This window comes from Triplophysa dalaica, chromosome 13 (assembly GCF_015846415.1).
Source record: "Triplophysa dalaica isolate WHDGS20190420 chromosome 13, ASM1584641v1, whole genome shotgun sequence".
Lineage (NCBI taxonomy): Eukaryota > Metazoa > Chordata > Actinopteri > Cypriniformes > Nemacheilidae > Triplophysa > Triplophysa dalaica.
In genome coordinates, this window is record NC_079554.1 from 9,890,519 (window position 1) to 9,912,541 (window position 22,023).

The following is a 22,023-nucleotide window of genomic DNA, read 5'->3' on the forward strand; positions in this document are numbered from 1 at the left end:
AAGATTGATCACTTTTTAGATGAACTGTTATCTATACAGTACATCACATTGATGTGAAAAGCTGCCTCAGTCTGACTCAAATGAGCCTTCTGCCATCTACTGGTACATTAATGCTTTTTTGCCAAAGAAGAGTCATCTTTAGCTGTGTGGTTCCAAAACAAAACTGATCTATAGATCCTATGTTTAACAAAGGATTCTACGCAAAAGGTTCTTTATGACCAGAGGTTTCAAACTGGGGTCTGGTGTTCCCCTGAGGGTTTTAAGGGGTACCCAGAAGATTTCGGAGAAACAACACAAACTATATTTCAATATCTTTTGAACATTATTACCGTTTCATGTGTGCTCATCTCTTTCTTCTTGCCACATGGATACTTATATTTCTTCATTATAGTTAATTTTTCTCAATACAATTAATTTTATTTGACTCAGAGGGCTATGGCAGTATTATTTGTAAAGATGTCATAAAAAACTGCTAAAGTACAAATACACTCCAATTGAAAATCTTTCTCTGTACATGAATACATTCAACATTAATTATAGCCAATATGTTGTCATTTTAATCATACCTTAGTTTAAATGTTTTCTTATGCAAAATATGTATACAAATAGATTGATGGATATACATTTTAGGAAGGGGGTCCATCATATTTGGGGGTCCCTGGAATCATTAAGTTTGAAAACCCTTGGTTTACACAAAAAATACAAGCACTGTAAAATAAATGTTACTTGGTTTTTGGTTTTTCTATAGCACCGCTGTGAAGAACCTTTTGTTGTAACTTCATTTTTAAAGAGTGGTTTCACGATTTATTGACTTCCCCACCCCCAAAAAAACAAACAATTTATCACAAAAACAGGTTTATTTAATATCTCTTCTTTTTTAAAATAATTAGATTTATTCTATTCATCAAACCCTTTCTTTTGATTTTTACATATCAAACTTGGGCCATCATTAACACACAATGAGCTTGGGAGAATTAAAACGAGGAAGAGAGAAAGAGACACATGATTAAGCTGGAAATAAAAATATAATAAAATACAGCCTCCTCACATTGTAAAATCCACAACCACGATTATCGGGACTTCAAATAAAAGAGAGGAAAGTCCCACGAGAACAACTAAATAGCCAACTTGAAGTGCTTTTTTAGCTCTAGCCTGCCCTGGCAGCTGGTGTTTCAGAAGAGAGATTACAACCTAGTGGATCAGCTTTTACCAACAAACCCCAACATAAGCAGGATTTCATTTTCGACACTCCAATAGAAAAATAAAGAAAACCCTTCTCTCAACTCACTCGTGGACGACTATCCTGCAATCATATCTAACAGCTGATCAGCGGAAATCTGGGTGGCCTATGATAAGCAGTCCAGAAATGTACTTTATGAAAAATATATGTCACTTAACTGGTGTAAAAACACTGGATGAGTTCTGAACACAACACGCCACCGAAATCCCAACGGTTCTTACTAGTGTCTGAGAAACGGAGCTTTTCTGAAGGCATACTGACAGTTGTGTTGCCACTCTTGGTGAACTACTGAATATCCACGTTGGAATTTCCAAGAGGTTTCGACAGCATGAATCTATTACAAGTTAAAAAAATAAAGGTCCTCAGAGAGGTTTGTCCTCTGAATAGAGCGCAGATAACCACTGAGATTCCCGGTCGGCGGTGACGATTACACTCAAGCACCTGTCCGTAATGTACAGTAAAGATCTGGGCATCATCCTGTCAAAAACAAAATGAAAGTACACACCACAGAGAGAACGTTTATTTTCACTCCGGTCTTCGTTTGAGTATGTGACAGTTTGTATCTCCCGAGTCAATTGTCTCTCTTTTCAGGGCAAAAACACATGTAGGTGAGGCCATCATAAGACATGTTTAATCTCAGAAGCGAAGCATCCCCCAAGCATCTCGATGAGGGGAGCCAGGCCACTTCCTTGGAGATCACGGGCGTCACTCGATATCGACATGGAGACGCGTTTTTAAAATATATCCTTTGACCAAAGTTGATTTTCATTTTACCATATCTTTATACAACAAGGAGTGCATGAAGTCTTTCTTTCCCGTAGGTAGATATAATCGATTTTTTTCTTCCTTTCAGTGTAGTAGCATGATACAGGAAAGAGGGAGAGGATTATTTACAGTGCTGTTGAAAGGGAGGAAATGAACGAGGGAGTGTGCAGTAAAGTACGTAGCGTGAAAAGCAAAGAGGGGGCGGGGTCCCTGTGGCAGAGTAGGAAGGGATTGGTTGGGGCCACGTAGGGGGCAGAACAAGGTCCGGGTTAGGTGGGAATGACGCCATCGCTGTTCTGGATGCCTCGTCTGAGCTCCAGCTCCTCCAGCTTCCTCCAGAGATCCTCTCGTTCCTTATCCTTCTTCCTTTCCCTGAGAAAGAATGAGTATTTAATCGTCTTTGTAAACAGCAAGGTGGTTTAGGTCATCATCACAGTGTGTCATACCTTTGCCTGTCCGATTTATAACTGGCTGCAAGCTCATCAAACAAAGCGCTGTTCATCTCCATGAACGCTTTGAGCACGTTGTAGATCAAAGCTGATATTGCCCTAATGGTGGAGAAATCAGACTTGTAATGCCACGTGGCTTAAAGTGCCAAAGCACTCCTGAATCACTTTTGTTATAATCAGAACTTGACTGGAAGGCATAAAAACACAAACTCACGGGTTCCAGTGCTCTTTGGAGATCCTGTACAGACTGGCGAACATGATAGGCAGGATGACGCTGGAGTTCTCCTCGATCAGACTCATGATGTACTCATTGTTCCAGTAGTACAGAGCTCGCTCTGCCACCTGTAACAATACAAAACTTCCATTTCAACATGTTCCATACATGTTAATATTAGCGTTGTTTAACACATGGACGGCAGATCAATGATGCGAACCATAAACTTTTAAAGCATCTCTTGCACTTAAACAAGCTGTTTTCCTGTAAGACAATCAGGCTCCTTATGCTAGCTATGAGTATAGCAGCAAAATGCTATTTTTTTTAGTTTTCTTTTATTGACCTGAAAATGAGGGCTGGACACGCATCTAGCAATCAGTTTGAAGAGCGGCTCCTGGATCTTAACAAACTGAGTGGGCTCGATCACGTCTAGAATCTCCTCCAGCTCCCCAAGAAACATGACCTATAAATCAAAGAACAAGATTGGTTCAGCAACGCAGTAATAACACACATTTAACGTTCATTGCGCTTTGTTTTCAAAGAATAAATGAAACACTTAGATTACAAAACAAAGCAATAAAAACAATGTATCATTCTTCACCTTCTTAGATCATTTGGACCATTTCAGGCACATAACTCAGACAATGAATGAATGCAAACGTGCTAGTTTGCGATGAGATTAACGATACTTATCTCACTATACAATGTTTCACAATTTAAAAAAAGGAATGAGTAGAGATATTCGAAAGGAACAAGTTAATATCTTTCATGTCAAATAACAAAACTAAATAGCGATTTAAAACAAATTTTAAATCAAATGAAAAATGAATATTACCAGACTTTTCCTAACTTGGATTTTTTGCCATTTAGGAAATATCAGCATATCCACATTTACAAAGTACCAACAAACAACATGTCTAAACCAACGCGAATCGTCACATATGATAATCGATTTCCATTCAGCTCATTAAATCGTTACATCCCTAAACGTGCAGTAAAATTACCTCTTTTTGACTGCAGGTTTTTGGCCAGAACTTCAACAAACCTCCGATGACCTAAGAAAACCAAACAGGCCAGTTAGTGAGAATATTTAGGAAAAAGCTGATGCAAGATAACGCTCACAAAAGAATGGGGAAGGTAAACTGACATTTGCAACACAAAATACTTACGGGCTCTGTTAACGTGGGATCTTTCTCTAAGAACTGTACAATACAATACGCCAGCTGAAAGAGAAGACAACTTCTGCTTGATAAACAAACATTGCAATTGTATCACAAACCGTTTTGAAAACAGAAAACCTTTTTCTACAAAAGACAATGAAAAACAAGGAATGTTTCTTCTCCTTGAAATCCTGTCGAGCAGGCACAGACTTGTATGGATATGGATATAGCAGTGTGTGTGTACCTGGGCATGAAAAAGAGACAGGCTCTTCACTGTGTGGAGAGGCAGCAACACTTTCACCAGGAACTGTTTGTGTTCGGCTTTGAGCGGGAGAGCGAAACCATTGATGATGCTGTAAAACCAGACAAGCGTGAGGGGTCAGTTGTGCTCTGGCTCTTGCTGCAAACCTTTTTCACGTGCCCCTCCCACATACTGTACTTTGACCAAAGTATTAGTTCATTCAATCATCGCAAACCAATCCAATATGCATACGGTGATATTTTGTTCAATTTGATATATTTGAAACCCTTAGTTTTCATCTTAACCAGTATGCTGAACATCCTTTTCCCCAGAACCTGTTTTCTGTACTTACACTACCTTGCATCTATCCAGTACCTCAGAGATGATGCATTTTTGTAGTCTAAACAGCAAGTTAGCATTGCATGCATTTTTCCCGTAGACTTTTGGAAGATCAGAAAAATACGTTCTGTGATTATCAAAGGTCTATGATCTAACATGATTTGTATATCATCACTTTCTTTACAAATTAACAGAATATGTGTTACTTTTGAAGCTAAATTACAATCAGCAGAAGCAAAAAGCTTACATGATGCTATCAACAGACTACACTTAAGGTTGCTCGATATCAACGTCACCACCACCAAGCCTCCGACAACTCTTTTAAACTTTATAAAAAAATATGTTCCCTGGTTAGTTACTACTCCGTGAATGAATCCGCATCTACTTTGAAGAGATTTGTGGCCATGTTGGATTATTTGTGAGCTTTATATGCGCGATTACGTCTAACGTCCCCACCAAAGGAGGTAGTCACATTTAGCAACCGCTGTTTTTTTAGACACAATAAGGCTTTAAAAGAAATCACAAGCGGGTTATAATTGGTGTTTTTTATGTCATAGAATAAAAGTGAAAATATTCAGAGGTTTTGTTTACCAGAGACCTTATTTCGGGTGATTTACCGAAAACATATAAAAAAACAGACTGTTGAACGATGGCTCGGGAAGTCCTAAAATGCAAACACGCCTACGGGTTTTGCATACAAAACTACACCATCTCCTCGGCTCCCTATTAAGAGGCCATTAACACAAAGTACATCTTTGCATTTTAAAGCTAGTGCAGTGCAGCCACACTGAACAGAACACAGCAATCTGGATGTTATTTGATTATGCAATCGTCTCATGTTCACTTGGACCGAAAGTTGTAAGAAAAACTGTAGCTTCACTACGAAAACAAAGTCATTGTAGCATTTTGACAGTAACTGCCATGTTAACCTACTCTTTTATTCATAGTGACCCCCAGTTTAAGACACCCTCATCAAACCATAACAAAAACTGTCAACATATAGGAGGCTCTGAATAGGACTCGAGTACCTCTTCACCATTGCAAATCAATTTATAGATTAGAAAACAAGACCCACCTTCCCAAAATCTCCAGCAGTTCAGCTACTCCATTGAAGTGTTCAGTCTCGTAAACAAAACTGTCGAGGCAGGAGAGCAAAGTTATATCTGCTAACTTTAATAGTTCCTTCGTCCATACCAGTAAAATCTGAGGGCGACTTACCAAAGAAAGATGTTGTTGATCTGTTTGCGGATGAAGGCTCGGAGGCCGAGGAACTTGCCGTAGATTCTGTGGAGGACAGTCTTCAGGCAATCCCTCTCTCGGGGGTCCTCGCTATCAAACAACTCCAACAGCTGAAATACACAAACGTAATTAACTATACACACTACCATGTGACCATTGTGTATTCTTGTACATTCGTCCCTTCATTGTCACATACTAAAGCACAAGAGGATAATCAGGATCTTGTCTCATCCGGAAAGGGTTTTAGCTCTAATGACTGTACATAATCCCACTTATTACACAGCAAATTTGATTTCAGTGTTCAAATATTAGACCAAAGAAGAAACTTACCATGGACAACATACAGATGCACAGCTTCGACAATCATTACACAAAAATGTGATCACACAATACCAGTTTTTAGGTATCTCTTAAAATTGACAGAATTACGCCAATCTATTCTGGATGGAATAAATACTAACCTGTAATACAAATTTCTGGTCAATGTATTTTTTGGCAATGCTGGGCTGAAATTCCTGACTCTCCAAGAAGCGAATGAAGAACTCGTAGACAAGCTTAAGTAAAAAGACAGACACGCATAAGAAAAATCGGCCTTTAAAAGATGAAACCTGGCAAATATATTGTAAAGCATGAGCTTTCATGGCTCTGTACCTGTAAATGTGGCCACGAGGCTTCCAGCGTGGGCTCATCCTCCTCTGGGTCAAACTCATTACTGTCACTAGGTGGAAGTGTCCGAAAAATATTGTAGGACACCTGTGACAAACGAAAGCAAGGAAGAAATGGATTCGATTTAGAAAATGTATATGGTAAACACAGCAATCCCCTGAAGACAAATCATACAGTAGTTTCTTACCATTTTGACAACCTCAGGGTACGTCTGTTCAGTCAGGTAGCCCCGGCTAACAGTAACATAGTCCACCAGCTCATTAAGAGTTGAACGTTTATACTCTTTCATTTTCAGATCAGACAGCGTGTCCATAAAGTCAAACAGAGTACAGCACTGCTGCACTTTCTTGAGGAACAATTCTGGTTGCTCCTGAGCCGAAACATCTAAAGAGAAAGAGGGAGAGTTAATGCAAAACAGACCGGTAATTTCAAAAAGGGTTACCTTCAATCTTCTTGACTTTCCTACTGTAATACGTCAAGTTTCAGCACTGTTGGTGGGAAGCCTAAAATACTTCACATGCTCGCTTCGAGGACCATCTGACACTTGACCCCTGAATGTTCCAAACTATAGTGCCTTGATTTTTTAAACCCATTCACAGGTATGGTGAGGGAGAACATGTGCTATATGCAAGCCCCTGCCGTGGCCATTAAATTCTTTACAACTCTGAACACAAAAAAACTAAAGGCTAACAACAACTTGCTAGAGTTCAGGTATGTCATGCATGTGTTATGCAACTGACAAAAAATATTATAAATCATTTAAATATTTATTATTATAAACAACCTTATTTGTTAATTTGAGGAACATCTGCACAGTTTGGGCCTTAAATCACATTTCTTTGTATATGCATGTACATCATCCAGTAAAAAAGCAGCAAAAGTGGTTTAGAAAACCCTTAAAAAATTATTTAGAAAAGTTACATCGAAGCGTCTATCATCATTTGTGCAATGAAATTTATTTCAATACATTTTGGCACATAAAAATGCATGACATGAGCATTCCCATCTTGAAAATAGAGACCTTTCTTTTTCAAAGTCAGGTTTGTCCACAATCAGTGTGATGCTATCTTTCATACATTTTACCAGATTTATCAGACCAAACTTAAAGGAGTAGTTCACACTCAAAACGAAACTTCGGTCATTGTTACCCACCCTCATTTCATTTCAAACCTGTATGACTATTTCTTCTGCAGAAAACAAAAGAAGATATTTCGAAAAATGTTGATAACAGAACAGCACAGCCACCAATGCACTTCTATTGTAACTAATTTAAGTAAATAGGGGGCTGTCTTCAACATCCTTCAGAATATCATAGTAAATGATGAAAGAATTTTCCTTTTGAAGGTGAACTACTCCTTTAAAACAGTTCAAAGCTCTCCAACGTCACAAAACATGCTATCCTGTGCGTGTTGGTGTGTGTGTGTCTGAAGGCATCTGGCATACCTTTGAGCAGCGGCAGCTGCACAAGATCGATGGGCTTGTCCTGAGATCTGAACTGAGACGAGCTCTGTGCTCGCTTCTGCCTGGCTTTCCTGACAGACTTCCTGGAGAAGCCGTCCACTTTGTCCACCGACGGGGGTGTGGTGGGTGCTGAAGACATAGCCCTGTGCCAGAGGGACGGGAGGAGTTCAGGGGAGAGAAAGAAAAACGATGAGAGAAGAGACAATTACAAACCTTTACAGAAAATGCCTGATACAAAAGATCGAAGCCGTTTCTTATCATGTTTCAATGTAGGGCATTGAAGGTTGCTGTATTTCTGTTCTGCTCTTCTGCATAGATCCGCTGATGATTTTGGGTACATCAATGAGGTCTGCGATGACCATATCAGACACCATATCTGGCATTCTTAACAAACAGACATGCATAAAGCAAAAGACTGCCTGCAAAAATAGACTCCTATCTATAAAGCACATTCAAAGCTCTTATCTGATATAGACACTCCTCAGGCCCCATGCAAAAAAAAGAAATGGAGCCAAGAGTTTGCTTGACTTTTAGGTAGCATTAATTCTATAATATGGCTGGATAATGATTTGTAAACAATATGTATCGCGATAGAATTATCAGAGGTAAACTTGGAACCTGAATGACGACGTGCATACACAAGGTACAGCTTCCAATGCGAGTTGTAGACGCGACGTGAGGCGCTGTGCTTCTCGTCCGGGGGCCACTAGCGCAATGAAGGTCTCCATCCATAATAGGGGTGGGACAATATATCTATATGGCGATGTATTGTTGTCCCTCTCCGTGCGATACAAGAATACAAACACTGCGCCAAATATCTATTTTTTAATTCATTAATAAAAAAAGACGCTCTATATATATATATTTTCAAGCGTTATTACATCATGGCTCCACTGGGTGGTGCTTAACACGTAAAAGAGGGAAACGTGAACAGCCCAAGTTTGTACAGCCCGAGTTTACTGATCGTCTAGAAAAACGATCACTGCCAGACTGGAGAAACTTTTTCATGACAATAGAAATGGAAGCCTTTTGAGCTATTAATTCATGAAATCGCTCCGAACTGTTAGTAAATACCGTCATTCGGTTAATATGTTTTAACGCGTTTTAAGTCTGGTCTAAAATCTTTATGGCTTTAATATATTTTAAAGGGGTGCGAATTTCGAATAATTTTCGAATAGTTCTCATAGATCTTCGAATATTATTTTTGCGAATATTATATTAATGCCCATCCCAAGTCAAAAGCTGGCTTTCAAGAAAAAAGTGAAAAGTAATGGGAGGCCTGTGCCCCAGTAGAGCTTTGAAGATACACCCACGCTTTAAAGCACATTTTTAAGTTATGAAATTATGCATTGAAGCACATTTAGAGAAGTTATGCTTTCTTTCATTGGTAACATGATTGTAATATATTTTTATCATAGTTTGCACACTGCTGGCATCTAGAATGATGCTCAGTATTTGTTGTTCATATCATAGGGCTCTCTCAACTTGTACCTTACATTTTGCTTTTTGTAGTACTGATCATATCGTTATAGGACCTATACCGTATCAACCGAAACCTAGAAATATATTTCAATATAAATTCTAGCCATTTCGTCCAGCCCTATTCTACAAATATTATTTTGTCTCTCCATATTTTGCGTTTTTGCAATACAGACCTCTTACTTTACACTCGGTAGCGCTCAAGTTTCGTTTCATAAAATCTTTTCAACACGGGACAACACCATACCATGAGGTGTTTGTCTGGCAAAGCAGTCTGTGTCTGAGGTAAACGAGGCTGAAACCAGGTCAATGAGTTTCAAAAAAGGATGCATCTAAATTCGTCTGTTCTGAGGTGTGTCAGTTTCATTGAAGCATTGTATTTAAACAACCAGTTTTCAGCACACCTGTGTAGTGTGATGTTATCCAGAGAGTCTTCGCTGGACGCAATGGTGCGGAAAATCTACATTTTGTTGCCAAAATGTTAATGTTAAGTATGTTGAATAGTATAAACACAGTCCTTTAGTCTGCAATTGCATTGATTTGTCAGATTAACGGATATGTAGTTATGAATGATACCCATCGTGGCCTTGTATAGGGATGGGTATCATATCGTGAAGTTGTTGGCGATACAGCCCCTATTACTATCGATGAAGTATAACTTGAGTTATATTGATGGGGATGTGGAGGACAAAAACATAAAACATTTGTGAGCATGATACAGGCTGATATTAATTCAAGTTAAATTCTGTTCTCAGGCCTGACATGCACTCAACCTGTGACTTGTACCTCCATTGCCTCTATAAAATCCAAGTTAGTAAACCAGTAAAACTGCAAGTTAGTAAACATCAGGGTATCATCACAGGTTAAAATGTGAGATTTAGGCACAAACTGGAGGCACATAGAGTTGCAGAGCTTGTGTTCCTTTTGGTGCTCTCACACTTGAATATCAGCTCAGAAAACAGCCCCACAGCAGTGTTTCCCATACATTGATTTAATCTTAACGGCACGCCACAATCAATACTGGCCATCACGACTAGATCTTTCATGATTCCCCTTAAAAAATACATTTTACTATTTAAAACCGTTTAAACAAACTGCAGTTGCAAACTTAGCGCCACTCACTCACATGACAGTGAACAAAATAAAATATGGCTGTGTTTTCAATATCCCTTCATCCTTGTACTTGCCTTTCCACGTAAATGTCAACAGTCACAGATGTTTCTGAGGGAGAAGACGGCTGACCGAGTTTAGCAGTGTTTCCCACACATCTCCCACACACCCTTTCTCTATGTGCTCTACCAGTGAGTTTGGTCTTGTGTTTAGTTTTAACACCGTGCATTTTCCCATGTTTCTGAATTTGCTCTAAATTGTCTGCGCTATATTCGATCTACAATAAAACTATTACTCACATTTAATATCAAAGATGCGCTCATAATACAGCAACACATTGATGAGAGGAGAAAATAAGAAATATAGCCAAAATATATAGCATATATACTTTAACTCTTTCCCCGCCAGCCTTTTTTTTAAGTTGCCAGCCTACGCCAGCATTTTTTTACATTTTCACCAAACTTTAATGGCTCACAGTACATTTTCTGTAAAAAATATATGGACAACCAATATGTCCAATGAAAGAACAGAGTCTCTGCTTTTAACAAAAAATAAACTTTTTTATCACTCCTTAGATGTGGGAAGGTTTATCTTCAAAAAATAAATCACTTTGATTAAACAGCTGAGATAATTAAAGTTTTGGTCAAAGATTCCGCCCAGATTACACTCAGAACAATCATTAAAACTGATCAGAAATATACCTTCTAGGTTCTCAAAGGTGTGTAATAGCGCCACCTGCTGTACAACAGTACAAACACATCTTTGGCGGGGAACCGTTTTTTAAATGACGAGATAACTCATCAATGGCGTTGAAAGAGTTACTGTAGATGTATGGTGATTTTGTCAGGCCTTGTTGTGTTTATAAATCAGGATTTCAGCAGCAATTGTATTACGAAGTGTTATTGGGTCATGTTTAGTCACTTTTTTTGTTATTGGGAAATGTTATATTTGTTTCATGTCTGACAACAAAACAGATATTATGTGAGAAAAGCATACGGTTCAGGGTTTTTCCTGCATAGAAATATTGGAAGCGGCTGCCTCCGTCAAGTTTCTTGCCGGCTCAGGCTCTGGTCAAAATTTGGTTGTGTGCCTTCACAAAAAACACTTTGTGTTTTCAACAGACTGACTTTTAACTGCAGTTGCAGCCCTGGAGGGGCTGTTTCGTTATCAGTGCAGTAACTGTGTGTTCAGACCAAACGCGACTTGCGCGAATGAATGTCGCTATTTGCGCGTAGTTAGACGCTTGAACATTTTGAGTTTACTCGCTTCATTCGCACATCAAATTCGCTTCATTCGCACGTCAAATTCGCTTCACTACAGACGCGAATTCGTGTCACGGTAGGGGCTTCTGCCAAGCGGCTCCAGTCTCGTATGTATATTGCTCAAATTATGTAAAGATAATTTTTGACAACTTGTCCGATTGTCCGACCTCCACACTCACTTTCTTCCAAACAAGATCCTATAAAAGTAAAAAGTTTCGATAAAAGTAAGATGTATCGTACAGCTCCAGGTATCCACATACAGCAACGATGATTTTGTCCTCTATTGCCGTTTCTGATTTCTGCCTCCGCTCCCAACATCATAATCACCTCACTGCTAGCAAGCTCCTGACTGGTTATCGCAGTGCGAATTTTGCCAAAGTTCAAATTTTTTAACTTGCTCGAATCACACGAACGCTCAATTTGTTGCAAGTAGGTCTATCGCGTCTTTGCATTGACTTAACATGTAAATCACTCGCGCTTAACGTGCCATTCGCGTTTGGTCTGAACACAACATGAGAAGCCGAAGAGTTGCAGTACAAGATCTTTTTTAGGAGCTGTATTAACGGTGTTTCGCCGCCCTTCAGGGGAATATTGTTTCTTTTGCATCAGAGTAAATTCAATTTCTTAAATGTTTTCTAAAAATTAACATGGTGTATATCATTGTAATGTTTAAAGCTGTGCAGATGGTTCATTGAGTCAGCGTTTTACTGTACACAGCGAATGCGTCAGTATGAACAAACGCACATTGCGGTCATGACTCATTTGAACAGATTTGTATAAAATATTGAAACTTTTCAGTTCTTAGCGAATATAAAAGAGCAGTGAATCATTTAAAGCTCAGTGAAACACAAGAGAACGCAGGATTTGAATGAGCTTTTCCCATTTAGTAGACTGGTTAATTTAGTTAGCTATTGTGGGCTGAAAAGTTAGTTGAAAGCATAAAAAGCTTTATTTGATTTTAACACATTTCTGTTTGGTTGAATCAAAGTAATATTTTATATATCTTAATAATTGTAATTTTCATCGAATTTTTTGAACTTTTATTATGTTTTAATATATTAAGTGTTTGGTTAAGCCACCTAAAGGTACAGCAGGCATACACAATACACCTTTATTTATATAGCACGGTCTTAAAACAACCAAAGTTAACCAAAGTGCTTTACAACATGCTATAAGACAATAAAAAGACATGTAATAAATTTGAACAATAAAACATAACACATGAGACAAAGACGTAAGTGTTCGTGTGGTTCCAAGATCAGGTTGGCACCACCTCCGCCTAACTTTGAGCCAGGAAAAACCCTGCAGTTGTATTAAAATACAGTATATTGTGTCAGAGCAGAGAGTAGAAGCGAAGTGAAGCAGATTTAAAGTGCCAACCCTTGAAACAAACGCAAACACGACATGGTGATGTAAAAGATATGCTAATTAGGTTGTGACATCATGAGCGCCACAAGTCTCTCAAAGACCTGTGGGAAACACTGTACAGGCCTGCCGCACACAGTCAGATATGACAGGAAGTGATTGAGCTTTAGCACTCTTTCCTGGCAGAGCAGGAAGTGAAGGAACGACAGCAGGAGGTGGAAACACTGTACAACAGACTTTAGCAATTTAAGCCACGTGTCCACTAAAGAGAGAAAATGTGGTTTCTAAAGTTCAAGAGTGATTCCTTAGTCAAAATAAGTAAATTAACATTTTGGATTCCACAGGCCGATTATAGCTTTTTAACAATTAACAATGTATTCAAACTTTCAAAATTCCCCCCAGAATAACAAATTATAACTATATATTTAAATTAGCCAAAAAAAATCATATTTTTTGCTGTGATGCTGTAAAGCGATGTAAGTAACCACTTACAAAGAGAATGACATGAAAAAAATTGGCTCCATATTTTTTTAGATACTGGATTTTGAATAAGAACTGTAGACCCAGTAACAGATCTGTATTGCCTTATATGAAATGTTAACATCCGGACACTCTGTGTTTGGAGCCTAATGACAGTAATGGACAGCTGACTAATGTCACGGCAGGCTCAGACACACTGTTCCGCTCAGAGAACCTACAAGGGGACTGTGGATGTGATGTTCCGTTCTGCCCAGTGTACGAAATTTGGGTCACGTCAATTTCAGATTCAGTTCAGCATAAAGAAACCTAATTATAGACCGGAAAAAAAATGAATGGATCATTAGTTTAACATAAACCGCCCTAAAATGACAAGTACATGTACTGTTATTTCAAATCTTTACATTAAATACACAGGTTATTTCAATAAAAGCTAATACATCAGATCACCAAATAGTAGGATCACAAGTTATAACATTATATTTATATACAGCTGTTGGAAAAAATAAGAGAACATTTCAAAGACCACTTTCAGTTTTTCTGAATTTATATTTAAAGGCATGTGTTAAGATTATTTTTGTTTTATTCATGTGAATTACTAACGTTTCTCGAAATTTAAAAAATATATATTTTTCTATTTGCATTTCTTTGCAGAAAAAGAAAACTTGATAAACAGGTCGAAATAGCCTCAAATACTGAAAAAAATGTTTATTTAAAGTTTAAAAATAATTTTTATGCGATAACCCCGTCGTTCACATTGCTGTTTGGTGACTTTTATAAGAATGGCTACAATGCATCAAGAATTGCCAAGTAAATGATAGTTTGGAACAATGTCTTCATTTTTTACCCAAGATGTATATTATTGTATGTATCCTGTACTGTGATTTGCTTAATGAACTCCAACAATCAGTTCATCCAGACATCAATGCATTAAGACTTCTTTAAACGCTTCAGGTTACTGTAAAGAAGATTACCACATTATTGACATTATCTAGCACGTGGTCAGATTCCGAACACATGAAGGACCTATATAGGCTTAAAGTTAACAATTGGGCCGTTTACTATCTTCTGAATTCCTGGACGGGGTGTTGGCGAACAGTTACGATTACTGTGCTAATCAAAGTGCTTTTAATATGACAACTTACATCATCGTCATCACCTAAATCTTGTTTTCAACACAATCCTAGTCTAGCACAAGGCTACTGCAATGTATGAACGATCACCAAACGTCCATCCACTTCAAACATCTAATCCAAGGACAAAACAATATCACAACTTTCTGACCTCTTCATTGCCTACTTGTTTTTTTAATTTGCATATTTAGCTTCTTATGAATTATGAAAGAATTAGTATTTGTATTTTTTGCAGCAGACAGCAAACGAAATCTGGGTATTAGCATTTTTTATAAATAAATACCCACTTATTTTAACGTGTGTGTGTGTGGCTATTTGTTTAAGGTTGTTCTTAACATATGGTGATGTTTTTTAGGGGGGCAAAGAGTGTCAAAGGCTTTCAATAAACTCCATGGCATATTAAGCTAAATCCATCCTCCTGATAAATGTTCTTTTTCAAATGTTATCTAGCTGTTAAATCTAAGGCTGTCATAAATCCAGTCATAAACCAAAAGGACTTTGGAGGAAAAGCCACACCATGTAGGCAAGGGCTTCAGTCATCTTGTACAGTTAAAATCCTGTTTTCATAATCCTGGCTGTCAAGCCATTAATGTTATTAATTAAGATCTACAACCTGATGCTAATATAAATGTGACTGTAAATAAATACACAAATAATTTATCTTTGTCAACTTCATAGTGTACAATCTTAGAATGCAGAAGTAAGCACAGGTGATGACACGGCCATATATGTAACAATCATCTTATTTTGCCAAAACACAGATGAACATAAAGATAATGAGATTTGAGATTATCCCTTATCGAAAAGTGACGTGAACAGCAGCCTACTGCTTTTCCATTCTGTACGGATGTGTTTACATAATGGCAACTGTAATATAGCCCTAAACGGCCTGGTCGTAAGAGCCTGGGATTTAAGGCAATGAGAAACAAAGCACTGCACACTTAGAGACAGTCCAGGATTTATATACTCTTCATCTAGCAGTACTATAAATCATTCAAAATACCATGTGGTTTATTACATGTTCAGGGTTTAAATACGAGACCTTCAAATACACTGCTAAGAGAAGGTCTGTGATAAACTTTAAATAATTTGAAGCCCGGCATTCATTTAAGTGCAAATGTGAGCAGAGATTTGGAAGAATTTTGATAAAACCAATGCAAGTGAATCGGTGGCAGTTGTGTTCATAAAGAAGTGAATGGGTGCCGGCGCTGCTCAGTTACCAACTTTCTTTAAAGTAACTTATTTTGTGTTCTGCAGAAGAAAGTCATACTGGTTTAAAATGGCAAGTGGGTGAGTAAATGATGACAGAATTTGGATGAGCTATCACTTTAAATTGCTTGTGAATTGAAGTTGGGACTTTGAGTTGGCGGCTCCAAAGTCTGAAATGCTTTGCACTTGAGCCATTTGTTTATAGATTTACAATTATAGATTTTGTTTGTACATTGTTGCACAGCACATCCCACATTTTGTTAAGCTTTGGCTACATGCATATACCTCGACAATAGGGCTGAACTATTAATCGAAAAGAAATCACACGCAATTTTGTAGTTGCTGCGATGTTTTACGCTCAGTTTGTCAGTGAAATACTGTCAAATGCAGCTGCATCCGAAAGCCAGAGTTTGCTCTCGCACAGAAACGCCAATGCTCCATAGAAGAAATGTACCACAGGAAATGCGGTCTTCCCATCTGCATTTGGCATCTTTCTATCACTGTTTTTCAAGCCTCTTCAGGTATTTTATAATGATGATGTTTGACGGGTGGTGTTTTCTTAAATGCACGTTTTAAGCGATAGCTTCCAAAACAATTGTACTGACAGACAGGTGCACGCCCTCCTTTTTGCGATTACATTTGGGCAGTCTTAGTCAAGTCATACAATGAAATGACGTACATTTGTGGGGGTGTGGTTACCCGAGGTGTTTCAGGCAGGTCTGGGTGAGCATTCGCGTTTAGATAGAATGCATGTTTTGTTCCGATACTTTAATATTTACAATTTGACGTGTCTTAAACATGCATGGGCAATTTATAACACACCAAAGACAAAGAAAAACACGTATTCGCGCCATATGACCCATTTAAAGAGTAAATATTTTGAGATTTTACTTTGGTTTATGGAGTGTCCAACAACAAGTTTACATACATGCATGGTGTAAAGACTTTCATTTTCTAATAATAGGCAGTTATTACCTCACGTAGGCGGGCATTACACGGAGTGAAGTAAATTCGACCCGGTACTGAATTGAGAACCACAGGCAACATATTGTGCTGGGCGACATACCGGTTCATTCCGAATACCGTTGTGTATTATTGTTATGATATTAATTTTTAATATACCGCATTACCGGTGTATGTCGCTTAAACAACGTGCGGGTGGGTGCTCCTAACTCTTGAAGTCAGGAGCACCAGTGCTACAAAGAAAAAAGTTCATTTGGAGGCCTGTTCTCTATTTATTTGCTTAAATATTATGTATGTGAGTTAGCTTTGCATGCTATTTAGTTGTTTAAGATGTCTAAACTTTGCAGTTATTTCAGTAGAAGGGGATTGTTTACATTGTGTAGTTACAAGTTGTTTGTGTAATTTGCACAATTAAAAGGTTCTGTATTTTGACTGCGACTCTCATGCATCATGATTCCTTCACTTCATCATAAGTGCCACATCTTTATAAACAGAATACATTTTTGGGCCTTACAAACCTGTTTTATACTTGTGTGGAATTTTTCTACAATATTCACTTACCATGACAGTATAAAAGGGAATTTTGAGTCAATCAACTGCAGTATTTCCTCTCTCAATCGTTAGAAAATTTTGTTTAAAAAAATACCGTCAAGTACCGGGAAACAGGTATAAATCTGTCGAATACAGTTGTATCAATTTATGGTCATACCGCAGAATAAAATGTCAACCGCGGGAAATTTTTCCATTCCGTGTACTCCGTGGAATGTAAATAAGTAGGCGTGGTTCACTTGGCGCTCTACAAGTTGGCCGTCATGATGAGAAAAAAACATGTGAAATAATCTACCCATAACAAATAAACGAATAAAATGTTCTTTTGACCTTCTTTCCGTCTGTAGTTTCGCTCCAGTCAGGCCCATTCTCTCTTACCTGCATTGCTCGTGCAGGGGTGCAGAGATTTACGCATGCATATGAAAAAGCTCATTCTCAAGTATTTCAGAAGTCATGTTGCTTTGTAAAGCTGTTAATAGTTTTAATAAAGTATAACTTGAGGCGAGCCGAGGCAAAACTTCCCCAATGATGCTCGTCACGTGAGCACTTTTAACGCGATGCGCTGCTACCTCTCGTTTTGGTAGACGCGTTTGGAGAAACCAAAACTCGCAGTGCAAAGACAAGCGCTTGAAAAAACAAACCTAAAGACAGAGTCGCACAGTGATACTGTGCATCTAATACAAAGTGAAGAAGAGCGACGAAGGCCTACAGTACAGACCCCATGAACACCGGTTTATAACAACAGTCATATATGCTTATACGTGTTCTCATTGTTTGTGCACACAGTGCATCCGGAAATTATTTATAATGCTTCATTTTTTCCACATTTTGTTATGTTACAGCCTTATTCCAAAATGGATTAAATTCATTATTTTTCTCAAAGCTCTACAGACAATACCCCATAAAGACAACGTGAAAGAAGTTTGTTTGAAATCTTTGCAAATGTATTAAAAATAAAAATAAAAAATAAAATAAAGCACATGCACATAAGTATTCACAGCCTTTGCTCAATACTTTGTTGAAGCACCTTTAGCACCAATTACAAACTCAAGACTTTTTGAGTATGATGCTATAAGGTTGTCACACCTATTTTCGGGCAGTTTCTCCCATTCTTCTATGCAGGACCTCTCAAGCTCCATCAGGTTAGATGGGGAGCGTCGGTGCACAGCCTTTTTCAGATCTCTTCAGAGATGTTCAATCGGGTTCAAGTCTGGGCTCTGGCTGGGTCACTCAAGGACATTCACTGAGTTGTCATGTAGCCACTCCTTTGTTATCTTGTCTGTGTGCTTAGGGTCATTGTCTTGTTGGAAGATGAACCTTCGCCCCGGTCTGAGGTCCAGAGCGCTCTGGAGCAGGTTTTCATCGAGGGTGTCTCTGTACATTGCTGCATTCATCTTTCCCTCGATCCTAACTAGTGTCCTAGTTCCTGCCGCTGAAAAACATCCCCACTGCATGACACTGCTGCCACCACCATGCTTCACTATAGGGATGGTATTCGCCAGGTGATGAGCAGTGCCTGGTTTCCTCCAGATATGATGCTTTCCATTCAGGCCAAAGAGTTCAATCTTTGTTTAATCAGACCAGATACATTACACCTCTGAGTCATATTTGATAAACAGCTGTCCTTCAATGATCACATTGCAAAGACAACATGGTCATGCCGATACACCTTATTCAACATTAGAAAGGTGAGACCCTATCTCACTGACCATACGGCACAACTCCTTGTCCAAGCCCTGGTAATCTCAAGGTTGGACCACTGCAATGCTCTCCTTGTTGGTCTTCCTGCATAGGCTATCAAACCGCTCCAGCTGGTTTAGAACGCAGCAGCACGCCTCGTCTTCCAACAGCCCAAAATGGCTCATGTGACACCCCTTTTCATCTCACTCCACTGGCTACCAGTCGAAGCCCGTATCAGATTCAAGTCACTAACGCTTGCCTACAGGACCATCACTGGATCTGCACCGGCTTACTTTCACACCCTCCTGCACTCCTACACCCCATCAAGATTCCTGCGTTCAGCAAACCAGCGGTGTCTTGTATTGCCTTCTCATAAGGACAGTAAATCGCGTTCCCGGTCATTCTGCTTCACAACTTCTTCCTGGTGGAACATTCTTCCTAACTCTGTCCGGTCAACCACATCTCTCACAACATTCAAAAAACTACTTAAAACCCAACTCTTCTGTGAATACCTGACAGACACACAAAAAAAAACTCTTCTGTGAACACTTTCCGGATGCACTGTATATGCAGAACTCATTGTCATACATGTCTCCCATCTTCCTAATGTATACATATTTGATTATATTTATCTTCTGGCTATAGCCTATCATAATATATCGGATAACCTAGACTTACTTTGACATCTTTAGTACATTTTCATAACTTGCCTACATTTTAACTATTGTGAGCATTTACAGTAAATGAACTGTAATAAATTAATTAAATCAATCAATCTAAGAAAAATTAGGTTTAAGATTTAGAATTATAATAGGAAAAAGGGAATTGTTACCATGAAATAAAATTACTCACTCCGTGAAACAGACTTTTGGTCATTCCACCCAGCACTAAAAACGCCTGATTCAGAGTCGACTCATTTTTTCCCAAGCCAATAACTTTATTATTCGTTCACTTTCAGTTTTACATCTTGGCAGACTGCTTACATTCACAAAGAGCAACATTAAACACTGCCTAAAATGTCATTTTAAGGACATTGTAATATTTACTCTTGGATCTGCCTGTGCCTGTGTTGTATTGTAACACTTTGTGAATAGCAACAACTTGTGTTCCTAAGAAACCTTTCCTTCACAAAGACGTTATGCACTTCATGAGGCTCTGAATTAAAGAGCATACTGTGAAACGGCAACGGCCAGAGTCTGTTTGTTTTATGAGGAAGGGCCTGAAACTTACAATTGACTCATCACATTGATTTAAACACCTGACTCAAATTACAACCTTTATACCGTTGGTTTACCTTTAAATTTACACACTACTCCTAGACCTAGTGATAAAAGAATTAAGTGAAACCTGGATGGACTTTTTTAAACAAAGACAACAAAACTTCTCTGTGTGTTTTGGTTGGTCGGTCCTTTAGTCGACTCTATGCCCAGATCAGCCCATTTTATGCCTTTAGGAATACAGACAGTTCATCCAGTTGACATTTATAGAAACATTTGTTGTTCCACTTGTAGGGATAAAATGAATTTCTTGTTTTAAAAAGAAAAGTGCTTTTCTGTACGTCAGCAAATATGACCACGGCCTTATTATACTGGTAGTATGATCTAGCACTGCCATTTCTAGCACAACGTCTGTCCTTGAAAGATAATAACGTGTTCAACCTCAACATAAACACACAGAAACAGCGGTCAGTGGCTGTGTTAAATGACTGTGCCTGAAAAGTCTCAATTGTAAGTCCATGAAACGCATGACTGCAGCTGTGTAACAAAAACAGGTGTGGAGTATATTGCATTCCCAAGAGCCTGAAAGACGAGGCCAATAAACAAGACTGTTGACATGGTAGAATAGTCTGCAAAAGTACAAGAAAATCTACACGAGACAAACCCACCAAATTGTTTTGCACTGATCTGTTTATGTATGACCTCGGTTATCACTTTCAGGGTAACACATATCAAGTCTGCACTTCAGGAATATCTTACGTAAGACGCAAAAATAGTTGCGGGGCGGATTGTTAACTGAGATGATGTTTAATTAGATTCATCCCATCAAAAGCAGATCAGACTTGAATCAACTCAGGTGCATGAGAAGGAACTATTGGAAATGACTACATGTAATGAAAATACGGAATATTCAACAACCGGTACGCATTTAACACCGGTGTCACCAATACATGACTAAAGGCGTTACTGAAAACTTAAAGTTTGCAAATTTGAAACGTTAACTGCTTAAACATATTACAATTAAAGCAGGTTAGTACATTTAATTATAAATACGACATGCGCGATTTAAATTTACAACCACTTCACAGTTGACAAAGCAAGACGCTCCAGTGTTATAAATAAATACTTGGCCATTCTAGTCTTTATAACCGGCCACGTTTTAAAAACCACGTTAACACACAAAATAAGTTTTAAATGCAGTGTTTACTTGATTTTCTTACCTCTCTCTGTGATTTTCGGGTCCAGGTGGCTCGTTTCAAGCGGCTAACCTTGTATTTGCTTGCAGGCGACCCAGCTAGCCAGCTAACACAGACGCTGTACTATAGGGCTATTTAAACTAGCTTTAGCTTGATATAGGGCTAAAGTATAAATGGTGACAGGTTTTCCTATTGAAACCGCACTAAATTCCCCTTTTACGAGTTAATTAACAAGCCGTCTGAAGGTATGTGAGCATTGCTAGCAGGAGCTCCCCGTACAGCTAATCCCTGTAGCTGCCGTCCCCGCCTGCACCTAAAGCCACATTCATACACGTTCACTGACCGACTACATACCAAGGTGTTTGGGCACTAAAGTCAGATTATCCCTTTCCTTATCCTCAAACTCAGTTAACCGGCGACTAACTGCTAACCTGTTATCAGAAGTAAACGTTAGCTGGCTGTGCTAGTGCTCACTGCCAATTTTTTCCTGTCTCAAAACAGACAACGACAGCGCGAACCCGATGAAACGTTGGCTGACGCTGTGACGCCTCCTATTGGTTACCATCTGTAGAGGGAACAAATGGATTGGCTACACAGAGTTGTCGATCA

The 22,023-nt window shown here is 38.6% G+C and overlaps 1 protein-coding gene across 2 annotated transcripts; it reads right to left on the bottom strand.

Annotated features, from left to right (window-relative positions):
- Positions 1-552: 552 nt before the first annotated feature.
- ppp2r5ea (protein phosphatase 2, regulatory subunit B', epsilon isoform a) lies at positions 553-21,919 on the bottom strand. 2 transcript variants are annotated; one of them, XM_056764887.1, is made up of 14 exons: positions 21,439-21,919; positions 7,757-7,917; positions 6,501-6,697; positions 6,299-6,400; positions 6,109-6,201; positions 5,627-5,757; positions 5,484-5,543; positions 4,073-4,181; positions 3,838-3,891; positions 3,673-3,723; positions 3,012-3,131; positions 2,669-2,796; positions 2,452-2,553; positions 555-2,377 (listed from the first exon to the last, which is right to left on the bottom strand). In XM_056764887.1, the coding sequence occupies exons 2-14, from the start codon at positions 7,911-7,913 to the stop codon at positions 2,275-2,277; spliced, it is 1,407 nt and encodes a 468-aa protein (XP_056620865.1). In that variant the 5' UTR covers positions 7,914-7,917; positions 21,439-21,919; the 3' UTR covers positions 555-2,274. The 2 variants fall into 2 exon arrangements, with proteins under 2 accessions (XP_056620866.1, XP_056620865.1); XM_056764888.1 differs by lacking the exon at positions 21,439-21,919 and having other exon boundaries at positions 553-2,377; positions 7,757-7,913.
- Between the last annotated feature and the right edge of the window lie 104 nt (positions 21,920-22,023).